At 37.9% G+C, this 27,455-nt stretch overlaps 1 protein-coding gene across 1 annotated transcript; it reads left to right on the forward strand.

Annotated features, from left to right (window-relative positions):
• The first annotated feature begins 407 nt into the window (after positions 1-407).
• On the forward strand, positions 408-27,259 carry LOC110164630 (cyclin-dependent kinase 17-like). The gene is made up of 18 exons (XM_055166183.1): positions 408-485; positions 573-866; positions 3,923-4,074; positions 6,003-6,167; positions 13,828-13,961; positions 16,058-16,183; positions 20,056-20,112; positions 20,187-20,301; positions 21,134-21,228; positions 21,307-21,369; positions 21,452-21,575; positions 21,774-21,894; positions 21,979-22,076; positions 22,310-22,415; positions 22,896-22,938; positions 23,024-23,114; positions 23,202-23,279; positions 24,913-27,259. The coding sequence occupies exons 3-18, from the start codon at positions 3,945-3,947 to the stop codon at positions 24,948-24,950; spliced, it is 1,584 nt and encodes a 527-aa protein (XP_055022158.1). The 5' UTR covers positions 408-485; positions 573-866; positions 3,923-3,944; the 3' UTR covers positions 24,951-27,259.
• The last annotated feature ends 196 nt before the right edge of the window (positions 27,260-27,455 follow it).

Raw genomic sequence — 27,455 nt, forward strand, 5'->3', positions numbered from 1 at the left:
TACGCCCGCACCTCCAGCGCCCCCTAACGCAAGGAATGCATTTCGAAAATTGCACTGCTATATATAGTTTATGCTTAACACACACCCTGGCCTTTTGATAAAAAAGGATTATGTATTATTAACTGTATTGTGTATAATTCCATTGGCTAATTTAAATACGAGAAATAGGCTGCGTGGGCTACGGCGTGAGCCACGCAGCGTTTTAAGAATTTCTTCACCACGTGGTGGTGCTGTTACATCGCACCTCCAATCAAATTGGGATTCATTTAATTATATTGATAAGTGATAGTTTTCGTTTTAGTTGTCAGAATTAAAATAATAATTTGTAGAATGATGAGCTACAAGATGACAGGATGACATCAAGGGCGATTCGTTTTCGAGAAAGTAGTCTATAAATCAGTCAAATAGTTGCTGTTTTTGCATAATAAATGTTCAGGAGGGTAACATGAGAATGGTCCTAAACATGCTGAAAGAGATGGCAGAAGGTAGTTTCTGGTTATTTTCATTTACGCGCACTTCCACCCCCCCACCCCCACCCCCCTTATGGTGTTTTCTGGTATCTCTCCTTCCAGTCGGGATCCACAGCAGCAGCAGCCAGCGATATGGCTGATCATCGCCAGATGGGACAGTGCCGTGTGTTAGCGAAAGTTATGGTACGATAATCCTAAATATGTCTTTTGTAGGCGACCAAGCCTCGTTGCGCACAGATTAACATCGTGATGGGATTAATCTAAGGAAAACTGGCCACCGGCCGCGTTACTGCAAAGTAGTTGAGGGAACTTGTCGCAGTGGATTCATCCCAGCGTGCCGCCTGGATTACCACACACAAGAGGAACAATAGTCTTCTGCAGGAGAAACACTCACAGGTCAGCATTTATATTTTGTTATGGTCAGGTTAAGTTTTTTTGTGCTTTGTCAATGGCATCGTTTAAACATTAACTACTGGGATTGTCCTGGAGCCTACGCACTACTGGTGGAATTTTCGCTTCTGTGCTATTCCCTGTTTTGTTGCGTAAATAAGATACCTTCGCGTGCGTAAAAGACAGATTTAGTGGCAATCACACTGAATTATCTCTGATTCGAAGCCCAAAAGCATATCCCGTATTAACATAGTAATACTATAATAATATCAGATAGATATTGGTGGCTGGCTGATGTTGCGACATAAAAGCTCACACCGCTCTTGAAAGTAGCCCTATTTTCCCGAGTTCCTGTGCCGGTGGAGTAGAGGTGTAACTTTTGTTTGCCCTGCTTGCCTCTCTCCCTTCCGGATGCTAGCGGCAGGAAAACACGCGGAGATGGGCCCTTGGAGCAAAAGGCCGTACGAGTGAGACCAGGATTTCTGTAAAACTCAAAAACAAATGATTGGTTAGTTGCGACGGAAGCACGTTTTGTAGGCCATGGTGCTGACTGAAGCGGTCATGTCAAGTCACCAGGCAGCTCACAAAGCTGGGTATAGCCTACTGCAAGCACTACTAGACTTGTGTTGAGTTGGGCAGTGCCAAGGGAAATGTCACATAGAGATGTCAACTTATCCTTGTTGGAAGGTATAGCTCTGCAGTGTACTGGGAGTATCAGTGAACCATGCATTATTTATGGCATTGTTAGTATGGGTTTAGATTGGGAACCGTGTGGCTCCTTTGCCCTTGTGACACACTTCAGTAAAATACACCAAAAAATAACCTGAATCAGGCAGTTACCTACTGGTGATGGCCCCTGCCTTTACATGTAGCCTATTAAAATAAGAGCCTGAATAGACTGTTGTTTATAAAATTTCCAGTATAGGTACAACTGGACTTTTCACTTCTACTTCATTTTTAATTTGGCTTTGGTGTATTATGTTATTATGCTTGCCATTTCCATTGAGAACCATAATGTAATATGAAGAGAAAATGTATTGTCACACATGAACTTATATGGAAGTTTGTATGACTATGTTGTTGGGCAGATTCGGGGCATTACTCATGCCTCTTTAGGCCACTGCTCCAACATGGTTCAGACTCAGAGCCAAGTACAGTCACTGTGTGTGCAAGCATGCAAATGATTCATGCCATTGAATTTCCTTATAATGCTGTCCTTTGTAATGAGTTATAAATATTATAGTACTAATAAATATGATTTTCTTTCACAGTGAAAGTAGTCTAAGGTTAAGGTAGACATTATTGTCCCCATAGGGAAATTTGTCCTCTGCATTTGACCCATTCTTAAATGCCACTGGGGCATCTATTCAGGAGTACTGAGAACCACAGTGCAGTGCTCAGGTATCCATCACCGTGATCTTGTTGCTGGGTTTGGTCAGACTCAGGACTGCTGGAGGAATTTACCTATTATGCATGTTGATGGAGTGCACAGAGGAACCCTCCCCCCCCAGACATGAGGAGAACATGCCCGGGCGACCTGGTGATCAAACCAGGAACCTTTTTGGTGTGAAGTGCAAGTGTTAGCCACTCAGCTGCCTCTAGTAGTACTTTGGTTACAGTGAGGTCTTAGACACCGTTACAAGTTCATGTGCCTCAGTGCCTGCTGACCCTCCAAGAGAGATGATGACAATTAATTGTAAATTCACAGCTTTTTTCTTCTCACTTTCAGGACAGAGATTTGCCTTTGTTGCCTGTAACCTAGCAACCCAAATGGTGGTGATTTAGTACGTTGGATATATTTCACCTTTGTGGTGACCTTGTGCCTATCTAACTTAATGCTTTCTAAGTTGTATGACTTTTATTACGGGCCTCTGTCTTGCATATTTAGACTTTGGACTGTACAATAAGTAGGCTATACCAGTAACTAAACAACAACAATGCAACTAGCCTACAAGCCCTACTGCTGCTATTATTAGAGAACTTTTGTGCCACGTCAAATGCTGCTGAAGCCCGGAAAATCATGCAAATGATGGGGGATGGAGATGCTTCATCACAGAAGAAATCCTCTTATTCCTGGTCTGAAATGATATTTGTGTTAACAAAGAAGCAAACTCTGCAATGCATACCATATATGACTCAGCTTATGGCAGAAGCACTCCTGTTTGCAGGGGATTTTTTGCTAAGTGCATCTTCCTGGTGAAACATCCACTTGTCCTGCATAAGGATGACTGGGTTTGAATTCCCTCAGAGGACATACTGTCTCTAATAGGCCTCAAAGAGCCATCCTGAAAGGATGAATAGCTTTTGTTGAAGCCTTCAAGGTTGTGCACAAAGAGGAAGGCACCAGTGACGTTTATGTGCATGTTATAGCCCTAATGCAAGATGTACAAGTGAGACTGAAATACTCTTGTCTCCCTCTACCTCTAGGCCAGGAACACAAAGTGGTGAAACTTTATAGACTCAGAAATCGTCCCGAACGCATCCATTAAGTGTACATCAGTATTCATTCATATATGACTTAATCTCTAACTATACACATAATAAACAGCATCATGTTAACAGGATATACTCAGAACTTTCCAACAATTTAAGTTACAAATTAAAGGTTTGTGACACAAAAAACAATAATGTCAGTGGTACTGCCCAGTATAATTGCAGTGGTAGCATAACATACACTTACCATGGAGCCTCTACACACACTTCTGTATATTGTTCTTGTTCATGTAATATTTCAGACCCTTCCAGTGAGATATATTTTGTCTGAAACCTGTTATTGTCAACATGTCAACATACCTTCCATACATATATACCTCATTTTAAGTTTTTTCTTTTTTAAATTTGTTTAACGCAACATGTTAGATAGGGCTATCTACAACAATAAAACCAGATGCTTCATGGCTAAACACAGTTAGCAGGATAGTGGGAAATGTAGTAAGACTGCTTTCTAGTTTGTTCCTTTTGCAATCAAGATGAACAGGTTCTGGTTGTGACTGGTGTAACTGTAATGATTGTGCTGTGAGGTGAATAGCACTTATCTCATGTTATGTGAACCTTTTCTGCAGGTCTTTGGACCCCAGTCTGAAAATGGACCGAATGAAGATCATCAAGAGGAGGCTGTCCATGTCCTTACGCAGCGCCCGGCCTGTAGATGATTCTCTGTCCGAACTGGCAGAACAAATGGCATTAGATGAGACCGCCACAGTCCGGGACAACGGTGAGACAAGTACTTCTGATACCACTAAAGGTTTGATTAATTTAGATTATGTACATTGTTAATTTGAATACATTTCTGTTAAGTTCTGTAAAGCATTTGTAGCAATAGACAGACTGCTTGCTAGGGTATCGACAGACTGAATTTACTGTTCATTTACTAAAATCATCACAAGCTTGCCCCCAAATTATTTTCATTATTATTTTTTTTTAATTTATTTACCAATTTAACCAATCCATCACCACTACATCAATCACAAGTATTGCCACTCTAATGTGCTAGTCACTATCACCTGCTCGTTTTCCAATAACAGCGGTTTAAAGATTCTATTCACGCTTATGACACAAACCCGGAAGTTGTTTGGAAACATGCGGATGACGACTTCCTTTGGGCTCTGTTAGCAATGGGGGATCGTTTTTCTTCATCTAGATGTCATTGTATTCTGTCTTTTTTCCTTTAATAAATTGCCTATTAAATGATGTATTTGTCTAACGTCATAAAAAAAGATGTTATTGTAGCGTTCCATTATGTTTGGCAGATCAACAGTTACAACCAGCTGTCTGTAAGTGACATCGAAGGTGTGATTAGGGTCACATCCCCCATGGAAAGCTTTGGCAGGTTGTGAAGACCACTGCTGCTGAATCCATGGTTTTATCACATGCCCAGTGCCGGTAACTACATTGGAAGTCATCATCCGCATGTTTTCATGTTTCCAACGTCTTCTTTTAAGCGTGAATAAAGCCTCTTGTGATAAACTCTGGAAATAAATTAGTTCTGCATCTGTGCCATCTGCTGGGCACCAGGAAGGACTACATCGTGCACCAGGATCAAAACAAAAGGACATCAAGATATCAAGACATTAATTTAACTTGGCCATGTTACTTTGTTACCAAACCAGTATATGCAAACAATATGTACAGAATCAAACACTTTGTTTGTTGAAAGTGAAAGATGTAGAGAATGATGAAAACATATTTGCCTTTTGGTATTATTGCCTTTTTGGGGTGTCCTTGGTACATACACATGTCTGTTTGAGTGGTATATGCTGAAAGGGAATTATTTAAGGAAATACCAAGCCTCCCTTTTCTGTTTGCTCTATACTAAGATTAAACAATGGTCATTTGAAAAGACTGTATTGTATTTCTTTACATTATATAAAACAAGAACAAAAATGAAACAATAAATAAAACCCTTCAACACCCACCCTTCTCTTAACACCCCAACATCCAGTCCTGCCAAAATGTACTGTGATGTACATTTAATGTGCCAAAAGTGTCCAAATTAGTTCAAAGTCCTGCTTCTTGCCCCTCACAGAGTGAAAGATCTTCTCTAGCGTGCAGTAGGACAACAGTTTGTAATCCCGTTAAAGACTGTATTGTATTTCTATTATAGTACAATGCTGTTCATAACATAGCAGTTTCACAACGGTCCATTTGTTAAAAGACACACTGCACCTTGGAGAAGTATAAAATCAGAAAGTAAGTTGTGCAGACCCATTGATTAATTTTCATTAATAAACACACAAGTTAATTGTTATTGTTGAGCCTGTACAACGCACACAGAATCTATGTGCATTGAACCACTCTGCTGCATGCCAACCACATGACATCCTTTTGCATGCTGTTCTTTCACTTTTTCTTACTCCTTTTCTTTGACCTTGTACTTGATAAATCTTTCACTGCATCCATCTCTCAACTGAAACAAATCACTCCCCTCTCATCCATATAACATGATGGTGTTTGCATCAATTTTGCAGCGTTTTATCTGCTACTTTAATACTGTATACTCTTCTATCTTTCTCTGTGGTGACGTATCTTGTTCTTCTCTGTCTGTTTTCGATTAATTTGCCACCTTCCCTTGATTTTATACATTATTTTGGCTGGTTGCTTCTCTCCCTGACTTTGTTTTGGCATTGTGGGATGGCATCTCAGAGCCCATGGTGGTGTGTTCGCTGCACCCTCCTGCCTCCCACAGCGCCCCGTCCTTCCTGCGACAGTATGCGGGACACCTGGGACGGACCGCCCTGCGCAGGGAGCTGGGAGGGGGGCTCGAAAGAGAACGCGCATACCTCAACCTACACAGGACTGGATCTCTGGGTACAAACACACACATTTTATTTCCACACTATTTTTTCAACTAGTCTTAGACTACATGTTACAAGCACTGAACGTTGAAAACTAGATATCTGTAGTGACACCATGGCCAAATAAATGTATATTTCATATTTAGTCTCATTGTCTATTAGATCACAACCTCTAATACAGGATCAGCTTTATGAACTCAAAATGTTAATGTGATGTACACAACGCGATAAATGTATTTCAGTTTTGTACTTTTTGTTTGGTTTTTGGAAATTAGATTTAGTTTAAATGACTTACTTTGCTCCTTAAATTGCTAGAGTTAATATATATAATATAATAATGAATATACATTTCCATATATAATTGTACAATTAGCAATTAGTTAATGTTTATATCCTTAATTGTACTGTATTGTGTGTGTGTGTATATACTACAATACACTATAATCACTGCTTTAAATGTGTATGTTGGTATATCTAATGTTATAATGGATACTGCTCTACTGACGTTGACCCTCTACATATTATTTATGGTGGAATTTATGGTGTCAATTTATTTACACAGAACTGTGCTTACTGACAAGTGATCATTCTCGCATTACTCAAAATCTGAACACATAGCTCTGTAATGACCTTAATCCAAACACACACACTTGAATACTCAGATTACTATGGATTGTTGTACGAAATCGAGGTAATCCTCACTGTTGCCCTTATGAGCATGGGAAAGATGTGAAACCAAAAATTCCTGTTGGACCAGGGCTAGCTGTGGAGATGAAGGTTCAAATAAGCTTGAAATTTACAAATGCTTGACTTTTGAAAAAAAAAAAAAAAAAGCAGAGAGAGAATCAGCATTTGAGTGTCTGTTGTTCTTTGTTCTCTCAATTTATACTTGCTGTAAATAATGAAACAGCATCTGTTACATTTTCTAAATTCATATAACGGCAACAAAGTTTATTCTGTCGGTCAGTTTCACTGTGATCACTTATCCCTTTACTCTTATGAAGTAATACATTGCATGCAGAGGTTGTGTCTTTAGGCAAGTCACTTTCCATCTTCAGTCCAAATAAAATGTGCACTGTAGGAGATCCCATAAAGGAAAGAGAAGTTTAACTCCAGAGTGATTTAGCTGGCAAAGCTTGTGTGAAATATTGCTCTTGAGTGCGTACAGAGTTGATCAAATAATCCCCCAAGATGAAAATGTGTTTCAAATATTACAAGTGTCTTGAGGTGTGGTCTGAAATGTTAATGGGCAGTGTGTGTGTGCGTCTCGCTGACTCACGGTGCCACTCAGCAGTCGCAGCACGTTGCAGGATTTAAAGAGAAACTCGATGATGCAACCTCTATTCCTATTGCATTGAAAACATTACCGCCACTACCCTTTTCCAACTGTTCAAGTAAATACCCCTTTTAATGGACAGATACATTGATGTAGTAGTCCTATACAAGTCCATTACCATTATTACTTTAAAGTTTTTTGAAAAAGACAATTCTGAAAGTCTAACTCTTTATTTAAACTAGTAATTATTATTTAGTTTCAATCACTTTACACTATTCATGTTTTGTCTTTTTTTTTTTTTTTTTTTTCATTTTTTGGCAGCCCTACTCCACATGTGTATCAGGACCGTTTGGTAACCACTGAGCTAAAGATTGTGATTCATCTGTTGCTAGCCCGGCCAGTCTCACTCCTACTCGCGTCAGTGTTCTCACAGTAAAGAGAGAGCTTCTGTGTAGTTACACTGCAGAGGATTAGCTGTCCCTTCTGTCTGCTGCAGAAAAGAACAAGATTTACTCTCACAGAAAGCTGTTTTAGATGCTGCTACTCATCACAAGACTTTGGGTCTGAACATCCCATGGCCTACCACTGTATAGTATAGTGCACATTAAAGCTACTAATGTGCCTGCATTGTGACAGCTATGACAGGGGCGGGCAAGTATTTTTTTTTTACCCGTGGGCCATATTTGAATCATGGCATGTGGAGGAGGAACGCTGGACCTAAAATATAGGCTACTGTACTAACTTCACTATCTGCAAGTTTATATGTCATTACAAATGTAAGTTTTACCAAGCCTAGGTGGTGTTATTTCAGTTATTTTGTTTCTGTTATGTTTTGTATTCGACACATTTTTTTATATTTTATTTTTAGTTATTTCTCCTACTGCTAGTTATTTCTCCTACTACTATATAGGCTTTGATGTTCGGTGGCCCATTTTAGTTTATATACATAACTTTGCAGATAGGTTTATTGCATTAAGAGCAAGCGCAGCCCTCACTCACTGCACTCGTCCATTTGCACAGTCTTTTCAGCTTACTCTTGGATTTAATAAGAACAATAGAAGCCAGCTTTTATATACTTGATCTTGTAATCTTCTGTGTGGGCCTGTGTTGGTTGTTAGTAATGGCTCACAGTGTAGCTGGAGAATGTTAGTAATGCTTAGAGCTATGCAGGAAGGGGACTGGGTTTATATATGGGACTGTAACATTTGGAGCTGACATCTTTACTGGAGGCTCTTTGGGGTTTCTAATTGAATAATAACATGAGTTTAATGCAGACCAAAGGTTTAGAGGCAATTGCTACCATCTCTCTCTTTCTGTCTCTCTATCTGTGTCTGTCTCTTTCTCTCTTCTCTCTCTCTCTCTCTCTCTCTGTGTGTGTCTCTGTCTCTGTCTCTCTTTCTGTCTCTCTCCAGTGTCTGTCTCTCCACATATATTGTCCAGTTTCTCTTAAGATTTTTATTGGGTTTCCGGAGCAAACCTGTAATTAACAGGTTTGTTTTTTACATGTTCTACTTAGGTTCTCCCTTGTTATTTCTAAAGACATGTATACTGTAATTGATGAATTTGGTCAGTTCTGTGAATAGTTTGTAACAAAAACTGTATCCACGAACCTTGGATAAAATCAGCCATTAAGGGAACTATACAATCTATGATAACACATTATATTGAGTACATTAACTGTACATCTTCTAGATCAAAACAAAATAAGTATTCTTAAATATTGGAGCAAAAGTACTGCATTTTAAAATATATGTTAAACATAATGGCATTGCAAGAAGGCTGCAAAGTGATACCAGAATGCCCCTCAAATCCATAAAGTTTTTGATACACAGAATCCAATAGAGAAACTGGGATCATAAGCCTGTCAAAATAATGAATTATTATATTGACTTATCTTTCAGTATATGATGGATTGAACAATGAATTGTCAGTTTTTATCATTTGTACATTTGCTTTGCACTAGCATGAAATCTTTTTTTTTTTTTTTTTTTTCTATAGTAGCCATAGGGCTGTAGAAGTTAAATAAAATAATTTCTATGATTCATTACAGATACAAAATAAGTACTAAAGTGTTGAATAGTTTGTTTGGGGATAATCCAGCTTTAGGGTTATCGAGTCAGTGGCATAAATTAGTTTCAATATTATCGTTTATCGGCTATATTTCTACAACAATATATATTGGAAATTTAAATTTGTTATCATGACAGACCTGTAGGGAAGAATGAGGTGAATCTTGCCTTGCAAAAAGCAAAACATAGAGCTGTGCAATGAATTGAATTTTATTTGACTCTAGACCCAAACATTTCAAATCATCAATGATCAGGTTGCAACTAGGAACAGATATCAGAAAATTCACAGTTTTCTGTCAAATTGCACAGATTAAAGTTTTAATATTTAAATCCAAGAAGCAATGAAATCAGTTTGGAAATCATGCTCGTTCCATTTGGAAGAAACGAGCTGATTAATTATTTTGCCCTGAATCAACAGCTGTATCCAGATTGGACTCAAAAGAACAATCGGCACAGGAAGAGAGGGAGAGAAGAGAGGGAGAGAGTTATGTATATTGTATCACATGAGAGGGAGGAGAGAACCAGCAAGGTGTGGGGAGGGCATATGCAGGCTTCCACAACACTGGAAGCACTGATAGGGGAGCCACAGGCAAGGGGAGTGGAGTGGACGACTGAGTGCAACCTGAATAGAGAGCAGTGTGCTCCATAACAAGCGAGACTGGAAAGGACAATGCTGAGAATATCAAGGAAATGGGAGCATGTTAGTGAAGCAAGTCGATATTTCTACATTTGAGGATTACAAATACAGAGACTGGATGGACACCTGTTAATGTGGCATCGTAACAGTTTGTCTGAGCAGGATAGTCTTTAGCGATTGACTTTGACCTTCCTTAGTCAGCCGGCTGCGTGACTGCGTGGTGTGGGAAGAAAGATGGAGAGGCGGAGACAGGGAGTGTCCACCGGAAAACAGCGGAAAAGTGGAGTAGTAGTCAGGGGAGTTGAAGCATTGTGATGAGAGAGCTCACTGCATTGCACAAGTCATACTAATACAGACACTCTCTCAAAGATGGGGCTGATTCAACTTAGTCTCTGAACTGTACTTGGTATTACAAAGCATTTTGAACAACTTAAGATTTTAGTCCTGCTAAACTATGGACATTTCAGGAAACCCCTTGGCATGTCCGGCTCGGGTGCCCAGAGTGGTGGACACCAGGACAGGGGAGGTTAGGATGGGCGAGGGGGTTAGAACTGGAGAGAGAGAGCCCCCTTTGAGAGTGTCACCTTTCCGAATGCTCCGAATGTTGGACTCATGTCGTCCACCTGGAAATCGTATTGGTGAGTTTGTTGGTGTTCTTGTCAGTAATGTAATTGATTTATTTCTTTCTTTCTCCACCAGTGTTTTTCAGTCTTAAAGATATTTTTTTTTATTTTTTTTATTTCCTAAGAGGTGATATAGATTCTTGCTTCTGTAGCCCAGGGCAGAGCACATGTTTCCTTACATGGAGACAGTCATGTTCTACTTTTTCATTTTTATTGAAGGCACAAAGGGTGAAGTATATCTCTATTTAGTTTTCATGGATGTTTGGCCACTTCTGTTCTGCCAGAAACATAATTATTTTAAGATTATTGTAATCATTGGTATGTAATAAAATGGAGTCTTTGAGTTCACTGGATATACAGGGTTTGGTGAGTTAAAGACAACATTTAAATCATCCTTTCTCCTCCAGACGGGCTCACTGGAAGTCTACCCGAAGTAGGCCAGCCTTGCCCCACATTGGCTTGGTCTATATGTTTCGAGTGAACTAGTACAACAGAATAAGCCTGCAAGTATCCGGACTAAAAATTCTTTTGCGAAATGTAACAGGAAAAATCTTTTCCACAACTACTTTGGTTAAGAGACATAGCAAATATTAGACTTTTTTTTTTTTTTTTTAAGTTTTTAGCAAAACTTTGAATGATTCTTTAGTAATTTCATAATCTAAACTGACCTGTGATAATTTTCTTTAATACACAATGTGGATAAGTGTCATAAAAATATTATGCTTTTCCTATTGTGGAATATATAAACACTACTAACATGGTATGGTTTAGCTGGATGGACTGTTTACACAGACACACTACACTAGGCCCTGTCTGGGATGAGAGATCCTGTGACATAATAGGGGCATCTGGGAGCCGTCGTCGTGCGTCTGTCAGCGGGCACATATCAGGATCAATTTTCTCTTTCTGGTGTCAGTTACCATCAGTTTAATGTTTCAGCATCAGGGTTATAGGGATGAATCTTTGACCACTGGGTGATCACTTCTCTACAATGCTGCTGAGGCAGAGCACATTAAAGGCCCTGTAGTACGCAAAATTAACTCTTGTGAGCTTTAAGTCGTGTTAATACTCTTACCTCATCAAAAACATACCTAGAGTTGTCTTTTGTTACATTCACACTTTTGAGTAATCATTTTGTTATTGTTCTGTATATATCTGCAAAGCTCAAAATGCTCTCTTCCACCTTCTGATGTCATGAAGCAGTAGTTTTCACCTTTTACTGTTAGCTTAATAGAGATTGGCCATTTCAGAGCTGATCCAAATGATCAAGGTATAAGGTGAAGGTGTATGGGGTTTAAAAACACAATGGAGCACTTCTGGTAATACCACATGACATGCCATGGTAGGACAGAGTGTTTTCTGTTTGAGAGAAGGACATATGTGAATGAAATAAAACAGCAGATGTACACTGGACTGGACACTGGCTGGTGAAAGATGATCCAGATATGCTTGTAGTTGGAAGAATCCATTAGGCATAGGGTGGACATCAATATTTAATCTGATTTAAGGTATCTTATAGGTGCACTATCTAATGTTTTGTTTGGGGGTCCATAACCTGCTTGTTTCTTTGGAGATGTCATTGCTCTGCCTATAATGTTTCACAGTACGACATTAAGCAGCTCTACCTTACAATTTTTAAATTACAGGTGACTTTAAAGCTCAAAAATACCTAGAAAAACAGGCATTATGACTGTGAGCGGGGTTGCCTCTCCACAGATCTGACCTGTAACTTGGTCTAGTTTGGTCACTTGAAGATAGAAAGGCTTAATGCCATACTGTGAAACAATCCAGACAAAGCAATAACATCTCAATGGAGAAAAGCATTTGATGGACTCTCCATCAGAAAAGTTACACAAAGCACCTTTAATACCATTTTGGACACGTTGACATTTTACCTAATTCAGGCCATGCACAATTGAACATAACCTTGACTACATAACTGAAGTACAAGGCAGACCTACAATCAGCCTCTGGTAGTATTATCCCCTGCAGAGCTGACAAACAGGCCACTGTAATAAATGGTCTGTGTACCTCGCTCTATAATAATATCCCACTGTTCCCAGCACTGCTCTGATGTAACACGCTAAATACAAGGTCATCTTTCCCTATTCTCATATTTTTCTATTAGAACAACATCACAATTTTGTGTTTTTCTAACTGTGGGGCAGGTGCCACTAGTAACACAGAGGCGCTTTCTACAGCTATTCAGGGTAACTGGAAATTTTAATATTTAAGTCTACTTTTATCTTTTGGCCCTAATGTTCTGTACTTGATGGGTGATGGTTCTTTTGAGTCATAAAGCCCATTTTAATAATTAAGTTTCTTGGTTTAGTCATGACCAGTTAGTCCTATTTCTTTGGCATACTGTTGTGTTATGGATTTGTTTTTGTTATTTTCCTACGATTTGATTTCTGTTAGTTTTATGTAGGAGGTTCCTTATAACAAGGTATCTGCAGACCAATTTTCTTTCTGCTAATTGTTAAAAATAAATCTGCATTCTGAGATGCTGATATTTGAACTTATAATAAATAATGAGTTCCCAATCATTCACATTGAGATACAGTGTACGTTGTACGTGACCTGAGCTTTTGCATCCAAAGCAGCAGATGCCCATCCCCCACAGCTCTCCCCATGTTCCCCCATCACAGACTGATAGACCGAGGCTCTCACCCTCTCACTGAAAGAACCCATTCTCTGTGTGTCTCATTAATCAGATAGACTCAGATGGGATGGAGGTGAGGAGGAGGAGCAGGAGGAAAGCTGCAGAAGAGAAGAGATCCCATTGCAAAGAATTATTGATTTCTAACTCCCCTCCCTCACAAATGGCATTTTATTCAGTGTTCGGTGGCATTGCTGGTGGTATAATTCATCACAGGCTGATTGAGATGGTACTATGCATTTTCAGAAAAAATAAATAAATATAAATATATATATGTGTGTGTATATATATATATTAGTAGTATGAATTCTCCAAAAATTTTATTAAAAAAATAGGTAATTTTGAATCTGATGCAAAAACACAAAGGTCTTGTGTATCCCCTTCCTAAGAGCCATTGCTGTGTTTGCAGGTATTGTCCATGAGAATGTGAAGATGGGATCAGATGGAGAAAGTGATCAGGCATCAGGAACGTCCTCTGATGAAGTTCAGAGTCCAGTCCGGGTCAGGATGAGGAATAACCATCACCGGAGAATCTCTACTGAGGTTAGATATTATTGGATTGTCTTCAGTGTACAGGTTTCATAGCCATGCAAGTTTTTATGTGCATCAAATGTAACTATTCAGTTTCCCCTATGATCACATTATGAATTTCATGATTTAATTACTTTGACTTTTTATCAGCTGGCAGGTTCACATACATTCATTGAACATATGTAAAGTGGGAGTGCAAGTTTGTAACACACTTTTTCTGCTGAAGATGCTGATGTTAGCCCTGTATTCTCACTGCCACTGTACTGTAGTGGCAGTGGATGGGACCGATGTAGACCATGTTTATCACAGAGGGAGCCAGAGCAGAGGTGGGGTGGAGCAGGACAGACCATAATTATGGAAGTAAGAATAATTATCACTGGTACACAGGGGGAAGAAGGCTACTGAGATGAAAAGAAACTGCAGAACAGGGACCAAGAACAGGAAAAAAAACATGGCTCCTCTGCTGTGTCCCCTTCCCCCCACAACCCTTCAGGAATCTCTCCTGCACCTCAATGCTCCTCCTCTTTCATTTTCATTCATTTATTTCACAAATAACACAAAATAAAAAAAAGAAAGATGTATTGTGCAACTGCAGTAAAGGCAGTTTGAATGCCAGGTCCAATTACTTTTAGTAAATTTTATCTATAGTTTGCAAAATAATTATGAAATTTACATTACATAGAAGGGAGAAATTTATGGAAATTATGTTGACAAAGAATAAATTAATTGCATTAGCTTTTTAGATGAATTATTCATCAAAAACAGGAATACATCAATGTTTACCTTGTATCCTAGCTTTGTGGGCTCTGATAATAAGGACTTCACTACTAAATTAAGTTATAATTAGTTCCAATTATATATAAAACCTGAATCAGTTTTTATTACTTTCTTTATTTTCTCCTTTACTAGTAATCATCAGTACATTAGTCCTCAGTTCAGATTTAAACTCTTTCTTTTTCTTATGTGTATAGCAGTGCCCAATAGTGCCAGGCTGCCTACAACTCTTGTCTTTCTCACCCCCTCACCCTCCATCACCATTGCTTTCTGTCAGTGCGTGTAGTCATGTGGCAGCTCAGAGACATGGAGAAGCGGATGTGTGCAGTGTGATTGTGTAGCCAGACACTTTTAAGGAGAAGGACAATGAAGGACTTACTAGAGCTGTTCTGCTTTGTGAGTATAGCGGCTCATTGTTCAGTGTGTATCCAGTGAATTACAGGGCATTTGTGTCAGTCTGTCTGTTGTGTTTTTTAAATAGAGGCTCTAAAAAGATACCCCTGCTAAAAGAGAGTCTTATATGGATTATGCAGTTTTATGCATATTCCTGTGCAAAAGCTGTAGTGAGCTGTGAAAATTAATAACTGTTAATAAGATGGATGTTCTTCTTCTTCTTTCTCAAGGTCAAAGATGAAAGTTCATGCCCTGCTCATTGATGCGCTATTCATAGTAAAATGCATATCACAGAATTAAATCTATTTTTGTTTCAGTGTCTCTTGGGTTATAGCTGATAATGCAACCTGCATGTTGTTAAAAGCTATGCTAAAACCATTACATGCATCAAATCCCTCTGCCTTTAATCTCCCTTATCGCTGATACACATATAAACACACACACACACATTAGCACACATAGATGCAGTGGGTCTGTACTGCCAAGATGTGATTGGCACCTTGCCTAAAAGCATGTCCTAAATACGATATAGGGGAAGCATTGTGCGTGGAGCAGCCCCACATCATTAGAGATGTTACAAGGAAGAGGAAATTTCTATGTAATTATTTATCTTTAAAAGCTGTGTTTCAAAAGTTTGTGTAATAATTGCTCCTGGTATATGTGTTTTAGTGTATAACATCTAATATTATCACTCTTATCAACCATTAATATAAGGAAAATTATGCTTTTTAATGTCTGAAAAGATTTAAAGAAGTGGACTAAGGGAGTGTGACGTCACCCATAGGGTTTGGCTCCAATCAAATGAAGCTCACGAGGCTAGCAGTTACTGGGAGTCAGTTCCATATTAGGAATAGGAATTTGCGTACAAAACCTACAATTTCAATTAAGCCAATAAATGATACTAATATGTTGAACAAACATGTCTTTTTTGTGTGTTTCAGGACATAAACAAGCGGTTGTCCCTGCCAGCCGATATCAGACTACCGGAAGGCTATTTGGAGAAGTTTGCCATGAACAGCCCACCTTTTGACAAACCAATGAGCCGCAGGTTAAGGCGAGCTTCACTGGTCAGTATTGCTCATAAGTCTGTCATCTGCTTTTGCGTGTCCATGTTAAGACTAACATGACTCTTTCCTTTGTGTAGATAGCTGTGTAATGTGTACTTTGCAATTAGGTTGGTTTGTCTTCAGGTAATACAAGCTCGCATTGCACTATTTGAAATGGTTGACGCAGACTGTTATATCATTATTTCAACCGAGAGTGCACGCACAAAACACCAGAGTGAACCATGTCATGGAGATTACAATAGCCCAGTAGGAGGTGAATGATGCGTTTTGTAGTATGCATCCAGGCCAAGAGCATTAGGCCTGGGAATGACAATTAAATGAACTAGTGGGACAGATTATGCACATATTTTTATGCTTATGTGTTCTCTTGTTCAAGTGCACACTATCATTCACCGTGCACTGTTAGACAGGGAATGAACTGTGGTATACAAACAAAGAAAAAGGAAATATACCTACAGGTCCTATATTACACAAATTGGATTCTTGTGAGTTTTTAGCCATATTAGAATGTTGTTACCTCCTCAGAAACATTCCTGGAGTTATAACACTTTATTATGAGTCTGTTACATCTTCAAAGCTGAAAATGCTCCATTCTACCTTGTGATGTCATGAAGCAGTAGTTTTCAAGTTAACAGCAATCTTTTACCTTTAGTTTAGTTGAGTTTTCTGTTTGAGAGAAGAACTCATCTTAAATATGCAGGTTTTGTGTGTTAAACATGTGTGAATGAAACAAAACACAACTCCAGGTATGAGGAAACAACATGATAACATAGATCTCAAAATAGGGTAATATAGGCCCTTTAAAACAAGGCCAGTGATGTCAAACCTTTCACAACAATACCCATGTTCAGCCCTCTAAGTAAACATACCTAAAGGATGACTACTGTCTGAACAAAAGATGTAAAACTGGACAAAGAAAAAAAGTTAATGCAGAGAATTCCTTGTGTCCACTAAGGCTCTGAGATGTTGTATGATGTAACAGACCAACTAATAATTTAGTGGCTGCATCACATTTATCTGCAGCTCTGATCCTGACAAGATTACAGACCAGGGCAGCATGGAAAAGGGAAAATGAAAATACAGAGGTAGGGATTAAACTAAGTGCAGGAAATATAATTCACTAAAACAGGTGTTTGAGAACAAGGTTAAGGTTAAATATACAAATATGTATGGAGTTTTGGGTTTTATAGAAAGTTTTTAATCTCTCTCATAAGATCTTGTATTTGGGAACATACTGTACAACTCTACAGTGATTTCTGAAATGTGTATTAAATTGAATAGTGTATGGTAAAACTCTAGCATCTAAACAAAGTATTGCAAAACCTTAAATCAGGGCCATTTCAAACTGTAGGACACAAAACATAAAAAGGTTCAGGTGGTTCAAGTGACTTTATTTGTACCCGTAGGTGGATTTGTTTTGCAGCAAATACTATGTATTGAAGATATTTTGTTCACAGTTAGTTTGTTTGCTATAATAATTTTTGGAAGTACACAGTGCACATGCCAGATGTATAGTATCTTATCCTGCCATGTAAGACACAGGATTTCGATCTTTGAATCACTTCCATTCTGAAGTATCAGTGTCGGCTTTCTACTAATGCACGATGTTGCCCAATCAAAATTAATTATTCACAACATTCAATATTTAAGTGCGAGTAATCCCAGGGCAGAGGATGCAATAATAATTCCAATACAATAAGTGAACACCATTTTCAACTAACGGCATCCTGTTTTCAAAGTGGTGCAACTGAGAATTGTTTTGAATGTTGACACAAAATCCAAACATATGTATTCATATACAAATATTATAACTTTGAAGTAATATATTAAAAGTGCACAATGTATCTCTTCTTCTCCATAGAGATGTTATCGGTTTGTCTGAAATTGTCCACAGTATGACATTAAACTGTCTCTTTGGAGACAAGCAGGTGATGCCACCAGGCCAATTTACTGGTCAAATCTGGATAGGCAAGCCCAAACTATTCTAACTGAATAAATGCAAGATATGCATGTATAATGCCATGCTATGGAACATTTGAGGCAAACAATGACAGAGACAATCAGGTGCTGGACCCTCCTTTAGAAAAGTTACACAGTGCAAGTACTCAAAAACTTTTGAGTTAAGTATTGTCTATTAAACTTAATACTACTGCTTTTCACTGAGGTGACACATAACACATTAAATTACCTTTATTATTATAGCAGCTGTAATTTTGGTTCTACTAGATTTGCTGAGTCAGCTCACTGGAGCATTGGAGTGAATGAAAACTGTGCTTTCAGTAGCATTTGCAATCATGATTGTGTTTGTTGGTTTGTTAAACTAAAGATAGCCCTAAATTGAATGGTCGAAGGTTCAATAGGATATAGGCCTTTTATTGTGAAACACTGATATCCAGTAGTATTTGTGCATGTGACAGCTTGTGTGTGACAGTCTTCCTAAATGAGACTCAGAGCTGCAGGCCTGACAGCCGTTGTCACAGATACAGGAGCTGTTTGTGTATTCACACTGAGTCTGCTGCTGGGGTTACAATGAGCCCTCAACATCCACCAGACATTTTACTCCATATGTATTTTTGTAAAAGCTGACACTACTATTTTTACTCATCCTGGAGAGTGCGGACAAAGCCCCCTGTGTCCGTGGTTCCCAGATTGTGTTATTTATTATAAAACATTTTTAGTGTGGTTTCTGCACAAGCAAATAAAAATACATTTATTATGATCAGATACTTTAAGTAATGTTTGAGAGTGGGTGTTCACAGTGTGAAATATTATATAGATATGGTTAGGGTTATTAACTTTTAGTTTTTAAGTTTAATCATCTCTACAATACATCATATAATACTAGTCCGCAATCTTAATTGACTATGTCGTACTGTATCCCATAGCTGCTATACAGTAAATAATAAAATACTGTATTTTCTAACACATCTGTGTGAATGGAATGTTATACTTTATTCAACAGTCAAAGACAAATGGAAAATGTTGCAGATGATTTAATTAGGCATCCTCATAATAGTCAGACTAATTTATAATCAAATATTGACATTTATAGTCACATTTAAAGTAATCACACACTTCAGATGCTTACTTGGCCAATACCCCCACACACAACCATAGAAGAGACATTATACCAACATTGTTGCATGAATGATTTCATATTTGTGACGCTGAGAAAACATGTTGTTGGTGTCCTGAGTGACAGGCAGGGGGCAGTACACACAGCAGGTCTGAGCACATCACAGCTTGACACAGCCACTATCATCCATAATTCATCACTAACGGCCCAGAGTCACATGCATTATGCAGCTGAACTTTTAATAACTGATTTTATCTAGCCTTTTCTGTGCCTTTATCCTTATATTGTGTTAATGTTTTTGCCTTTTTTGTAAGTGCTTGACTTATGGAAATATTTTACTATTTCACTTGAAATTGTGTAGTGAAGCCAACAAGATGTTTAACTGCATATCATAAAAAAAAAAAAAAAACTCAAAGGAATCAAAACATAGAACTCATTTGCACATTCAAAAACATATGAAACTACGCCCTGCAATTGTAGGTCAAATGACAACAGCAGCAGGAAACAAATTGAAGTAGAAGTAGCTTTGGTTATGACTGGAATGTAAAATCTCAAATGATTTGAATAGATAAAAACACACACAGCATATATTTAATTTTCTCTGCATAATCTAGCAACAATTCAGCATTACAAACTATAAATTCACAAAATTGTATTCAAACAATAATGTCTTTCTTTTTCATTCAGGTGCTATTATTTTGAAGTAGGTTACTACACAATACTATAACTTAAGTACATGTTTGAGTGCTTCTTCTCTGTATGGTATTATTGATAAAAATGCTTTTTGTCTGTCTAGTCGGAAATCGGTTTTGGGAAACTTGAAACCTACATCAAACTGGACAAACTTGGAGAGGTGAGATCATAACATTTTTGTCTATTCTTCTGCTTGGTCTAATTCTTTCTTATGATGTTCATGGGTGTGTTTAGGGTACCTACGCCACAGTATATAAAGGCAGAAGCAAATTAACTGACAACTTGGTGGCTCTGAAGGAAATCCGACTGGAGCATGAAGAGGGAGCGCCCTGCACAGCCATTAGAGAAGGTATTGGGCTACTTTAATTGTTTGGTTTAACTAGTACTACAAAAACATTTAACTGAAATTATTAACTTCATAAATGTGGGGCAGTGGCAGTATGATAAATAATGATGTAATAAAAATGTGATAAGCTTTGCATTTTGAACTAGAACCAAACCAAATTAAAAGTTTGTGAAAGAAAAAGAAAATCTCTTTTATAATAAACATAATCTTGGACCTTTAAAATATTTGATTTCATGGATAGTTGGTGAGTTTTCAGCTGTGGTAGAGTATGTAAAACAAAAAGAGGAACGTTGTGCACTACTGCTGGTGTTTTTGTTTCTACTGCTAGTGAGAAGTGAAATTGCGATCAGTTCTTTATAATTAGGCTTGGAAAGTATTGTCACAAAATTAATTGAAACAAATCTTGAAACATCCAATGAAAAGATATTATCACCATGTTAATCAAAACAACTGGACTTACAATTTTTTTGCAGCTGACATTTCGTTAATAACAAGGTAGCTTCTTCAAGGCTTTGTATTAGTGGCTACAGTTCAGGCTTTGTAGCAGTGAGTTAACACATGGTAGCCTCATTGTTACATCTGGTGGGAGCCACAGTCACTAACACAAAGCCCTGAAGAAGCTACTGTATTTGGTTAGCTGTAGTGTAGTCTGTTGTAAGAGCTTAATAAGCCCATTTGTTCTGATTAACTCAGTGATAGTATTGTCACAAAGCTGTACTGCTCAAACACTTGTGTGAGTGGATTGTACCTCTGCGCTACATGTGAACTGTGGGCTGTTTAATACCAGCTGCCGCGCTGTCTGTTTGACTGACACACTGTGATTCTGTCTTTTCAGTGTCTCTGCTGAAAGACTTGAAGCATGCCAATATTGTCACCCTCCACGACATTATCCACACAGACAAGTGCCTGACTCTGGTGTTTGAGTACCTGGTAAGAGGCTAAACGCTGCATGCTTGTCAGTAATGAAAATGTTGGATTGTTTTACCTAAGCCACTTAATTTTCCCCAGGAAAAAGATCTGAAGCAGTACATGGATGACTGTGGAAGCATTATGAGCATTCATAATGTAAAGGTAAAGACATAAGGTTTGGTTATGATAATAATGGTTAATGTATCTCACTTACTTGATTGACATGTTTATTTTCTGTCTTTAGATCTTTCTGTTCCAGCTGTTAAGAGGACTGGCTTATTGCCACAAAAGAAAGGTCCTGCACCGAGATCTGAAACCCCAAAATCTGCTCATCAATGAGAAGGGGGAGCTGAAACTGGCAGACTTTGGTACATGAAGCATTTTTATAATTATTAAGTTGTGTGGTTATTGTATATTATCAGTACATTATACTAAAATGCATTTACTTTTGACCATATTGGCCAAAACCTGATTGCTAATAATTGTCTAATTATTTTTGTACATAAAACAACATTTTGTCAAGCTGATGTAATTTTTGTAACTAACTTTACATTTTTGATATAAAGGGTTAGCAAGAGCCAAGTCTGTTCCAACAAAAACCTACTCAAATGAAGTAGTGACGTTATGGTACCGTCCTCCGGATGTGCTACTGGGATCCACAGAGTACTCCACACCCATTGACATGTGGTAAGAGAAAATACAAAAAATTAAGGGACCTGTGCTCTATTGCATATCTACTAATAACATATAGTGCTTCTTATCTTTATAAAGGGGCGTGGGGTGTATTTTTTATGAGATGATCACTGGCAGACCCTTGTTCCCTGGGTCGACTGTGGAGGATGAGCTTCACCTTATATTTCGGATACTTGGTAGGACTGAACACTATTGAAATGTTGAACCCGACCATTTATTTTAGTGACAATACCACAGAACTCATTCTATTAATACAAAAATCTACATTTTAACAATATTTAATTTATTATTGGTCTATAGAATGTTGTGATGTCCTCTGATCTAAAACCCAGCAATTCTAATCATGGTCATTGTTACTGGTTATTTGCTTATATTATTCTCTTTGTGCATCTTTGTGTATGTTTTATAGGCACCCCAACAGAGGAGACCTGGCCAGGCATTACAACAAGTGAAGAGTTCAAGACTTACAATTTTCCCCAGTACCAAGTTGAACCTCTGGTGAACCATGCACCAAGGTATGAGTCCCAACTACAGTCAGTGACCTGTGCTTCAGTTATGACTACAAATACTTTGATAAGCATTTACCTTGCTGCTAAATAGTGATTGACCAATATGAGTTTTTTCATGACTGATCCCAAATACAGAGCAACTGATAAACTCTGCATATATTTTTTGGGCCGATATGTTTTCCTGATTTGGATTATATTCCACAAATTATGTCATTTAAATTAACTACAAACAAGTGTTTTTTTACCACAAGCCTATAAGATACTTGTGTATTTCACTTTGTGCATCTATTTGTTCGTATTTAATTTTTTTATATAAAGCTTTGTGTGTATTTTTTAGGGAACAGGTTGACCAAACAAAATATCGGCATCTGATGTAGATTTAAGGCTGATAACCGATACGCTAATAAGTCCATATATCAGCCTATCTTTACTGCTAATGACCTTACTAAAATGCTATACGCTATATGTTTTCTTTCCCCCATACAGGATAGACAGCGATGGCCATGACTTGCTGTCGCTGCTATTAAAGGTAAAGCACATTGTTCTCTCAGCGGTCCCATTACACCATTATATACTGTTATAAATTAGCCTTACTCTGTCTTTTTTGTTTTTAGTTTGAAGCAAAGAAAAGGATATCAGCAGAAGATGCTCTAAAACATGTTTATTTTAGGAGTCTAGGGGAACAGGTTCAAACACTTGCAGACAGTAAGTGTTGTTGTTGTTGTTGTTGTTGTTGTATTGTTTTTTTTTTTACTTAAAAATTGAAAGATGCAATTTTTTGTTTTGTTTTAGCGGCATCAATATTTTCTGTAAAAGGTATTGCGCTACAGAGAGATCCAGGGAAGAGGTCGTCAATCTATCCAGAATCAAGTAAGTCAATTTAGCAGCAGAAGATATGAGAGTCAGCTTCTGTTAAGCACATGAAACAGTCCAGACATACAGAGTGATTTGGTTTGCTCAGTATGTAAAGAAATTATAAGAACAAGATCAATAAAACACCAATACTTATTTTTAGAGCCTGGGCAGTAACTTTTTAAAGATATTATATATTCTCTATATAGTCTCATTATGTGTTTTACATGACACTTTTATTTTCAGGTGTACATTACTATTACGTCTCCCATAGAATTACCTCTGTGTCTGTTTGTGTCTCTTCATGTTCTCCTTCCTGTTTGGCCCATGCCTCTTAATGTTATTCTTTCCCTGTTGTTGTGCTCATTTCCTTTACTCTGTCTTCCAACTCTTTTTCCCTTCTCTAAAATCTATCCTGCCTTCCTCTTCCCCAATAACCTTTTTGAAAGCCACGAGCTATAAGCTTGGCTCCGCCCCCTCGCAGTACTTCCAGAGAGAGGCAGCCAATCCCAGGGCTCAGAGCCACTCTCTCTCCTCCACTTCCACTGGCTGAGTGTCCATTCCTTCTGGTAAATTTTTCAACGCTTTCCTTTTTTCCTTCAACCAGTCTGTTGCTTTTTCATTGTCTTTAGACACCAGATCCTCTATACTTTCGTTGTAGCCCATTGAAAGCTGATACATGTCCACATACCACAGTGACATGACGTCATATCTATTGTAGCTTACATCCTGGCTGTCACTCCATCCTTGTCTTACTCTTTCAAAGTCAAGCATCTCATCTTTCACAACTCAACCTCTTTCTTACTTCAGGCAACCCCTTTTCCTGCTTTTGTAAGACATAAGCAAAATATAGACAAAGCATAGTTGAAATAAGAGTCATTTGATCATTTTTATTTGCAGTTTTCTTTAGGTTCCTCCAGCGAGAGATGTAGCATTTTTGTTAAATAAATCTTTATGGGTAAGGGTTCATGTGTGGCATTTTTGCATTATAAATAGTGATGGAGAATCTATATTAAGGGTGCATAAATGAGATCCAAAATCAATATATTTCTCAAAGTATAGGATTCAAATCCCTGGAGATACGTAGATCTCTTCCCAAACGAATCCATGATTACCCATTCCTGATGTTAATATTACTCTGCATCACTATTTAGACATGCATGATTGCTTTGATTGCTGTGTGGGAAAAAAAATGTAAGTATGATTTGACAGGCCTGTTTTGGATTGTAATTGTTTTGGGCCATAGACTGTGTATATAAATGGGCATAGCTATCCTGCAAAATAGGAAGTGAACACAAGGGCGCTTCCGGCTCCACTGAGTCACTTCACATAAAAAAAAAAGGTCACGCCTCTCTTGTAACTGCTTCTTTAAATGTTAGTTTTAACCCGCTCTACATGATCCTGGTGTTTGTATTTCACTATTTTGTCTGTAAATAAATTCCTATTCCTAAAATAACTTGGCTCCAAATTGGCTCCTAAAATTGCTAGCCTTTTGAGGTTAATTGGAATTGAGCGCTATGGGTGATGTCACGCTCCCTTAGTCCACTTCTTTATACCGTCTATGGGCAGTTTTGGGCATTTGCTGTTGAAAGTACAATTATTTTTTTTTGTCAAACTTAAAATGTAACTTATTTGTTTTTTTTTCTTGCAGGTCAGGGAAAGAGCAGGAGGCAGAGTGTGTTGTTTTAATGCTGGTGACGCTGATGAAGAGAGGATGACCAGATGAGGACAAGGCCAAATGAGACTTAAAACTGTCGTGCAGAGTCTCCTATACCCTGTCTACACCTAAGGAGAGACCCACACACACACTCTACCCCATGTACACCTTTGGAAATGACAGAAGTATGGCTGAAGAATTGATACTTGATTAAAAAATAATAATACCCCCTCACAAGTAGGATCCTCCTTCCTTGCTGCTGCTACTACTGCTGCTGTCCATAAGAGGGCAGCATTATGTGCTGTATGGAAAAAATATTGGGGACTGAGCTTTCTGCCCTATTTGAAAGAACCATACAGTCTCTAAATATCTCCAAAGACACAACAGACACTGTCCAATTTGAGTGTGTGTCTTCTACAGGAGTTTACACAGTTAAACTTAAGCACCTTATTGTTCAGTAGACATCAGGGTGGCTGTCATAACTTACCTCATCCAGCACGGACGTTCAAAATGAAGAAGTGAACCAAAAAAACAAAACAAAATATAAGATTGACATCACCACATATCATGAAGATACATGCTGTAAAGGCTTGCTTAGCACTCCTGTTTCATGGACAGTGATGTCAAGGGTGTTTTCGCAACACTCCAGCTGTACGTTTGTTTTGCCTTTTATCTCTCAATGTCCAGATCGTTTTAAATGTTCTTTTTTGCACCTAATTTTACCTCTTTAGACCAAGTAGAAGGCCTGAAACCTCTTCTGGCTACACCTGCCTTTTTATGTTCAATCTGTATATATTTGATCAAACTTTTCTTGAATTTTGTTCTAATTTAGAGTTGTACGACTGAGGACGTGTTGCACATTCCTTAAGCTCAGGACTCGTGATAGTGTGATGATTTGAATGCTGTAAGTAAGGCTGTCTTTATGTCCTACCTAGCTGGAATCCCTTTGCAAAGTTAGTTCAAAGTGACACCCAATCAGTCATTTTAGAACAGTCAGTTATAACATTATTACCACTGAAACACAACATAATTGCCTCTACAAGTGACATGCATAACAAAACGCATTGATAATGCATATCTCTTCGTTATCTTATGGGTGAGTTTGCCAAGGAAACCTTTACGATAAAACACTAGATCAGACTGCATGGTCCCATTAAACTGACTCACCTCTGTAGCTCTAAGAGTTTCATATATAAGGTATTCACAAGTGGTCATAATGTTATATCTGTTTAGTGTATCATACATATTCTTGATTACACCCATTTTTCAGTCTTGCCTATAGGCTACTTACCATTTTGAGCATGTGTTGAGTTTGTATGTGGAACATTTACCATCAATGCAATATTCTCAACTAGTTTGCATGTTTTTACTTTTGTACACACCACACTGACCAATAAATGGCAATGACAAATCACAATCTTCAGACACTGTATTGTGTAGAACAGTGCATTAACTCAGTGCTTTGGAAAAGGAACAATGTTGTTTCATGAGACTTAAGTTTCCAAGCTGCCAGAAACAACAGGACCAAAGCTTAAAGCACATGTCTCATAGACCATTTCTTGATATTGTACTGTATACGGAGGTTGTGTTGGTTGGTTTTAATTGCCCTGGTCTGATCAGTAAATGAGGGTCATGGAAACTTCTTTATGTCACTGTCAAAATACTATGTAAATATAATATTAAGTAAGTAATTTAGTAATTACTGCAATGCATGTGGTAGCGGACTGGTGCTGATGGGTTGCTCCAGTGCCATTGAACTATGGAGGGAATTATATTATATTATAGGTGTAAGTGTAGCGCCATATTTAAATTCTAAAAATCTGATTAAATTGCCTTAACAGTACCCATATCTGGCTCTATATTTCTTGATATTCAGTTACAGTGACATAAACAAATTTCCTTTACCTTCTTTATCAAAAAGGTGTCTTGCTAACCCAGAGTGTCACAGTATGTAGCATGTACAAAAAGAAAGCCCTCACTATGTTGTAAATAGTGTATAGGTTTGATACTGCTGTTCTTGCTTTCATTTTATTGAGATCTCATAGCAATATTTCTATAACAAATTAAGAAGCCAAGGTGACATGAGGATTTGATTTGAGAGATGACTGTGAATGATTGAATTGTGAGACAAAAAAAAAAAAAAAAGACCCTTCCTTGGTCTAAAGCCTGGAGTGTACTTTTGTGTTGCAAAGAAGAAGTAACAAACACTGATTTTTTTTGTTTTGTTTAGTATTTTTTTTAAACCAATGAAAGCCATATGGTCATAACCAGGTCTGCTGATAATGTGGATGAAAGAGGATCACATCTGAGCACAGACCTAATAAAGCAAAATGGGATGAAAACCTAATTCAAAAGGTGTCGTTACTTTTTGTCCGTTCTGCAAATATTTTACATTGTGCTTTACAAAACTTTTAGACAGGAAAAAGGCTAAGTACAAACATTTGTGTAGTGTAGTAAAAATGCCAATTAATGCTCAGCCAATGACACGTGGCTAGTTAAGTCACGTGACTCATCTCACAAAAATATTTAAACTAATG

The sequence above is a fragment of the Boleophthalmus pectinirostris genome, unplaced genomic scaffold, assembly GCF_026225935.1.
Source record: "Boleophthalmus pectinirostris isolate CB_2022bp ecotype Guang Dong unplaced genomic scaffold, ASM2622593v1 HiC_scaffold_8, whole genome shotgun sequence".
Classification (NCBI taxonomy): domain Eukaryota; kingdom Metazoa; phylum Chordata; class Actinopteri; order Gobiiformes; family Gobiidae; genus Boleophthalmus; species Boleophthalmus pectinirostris.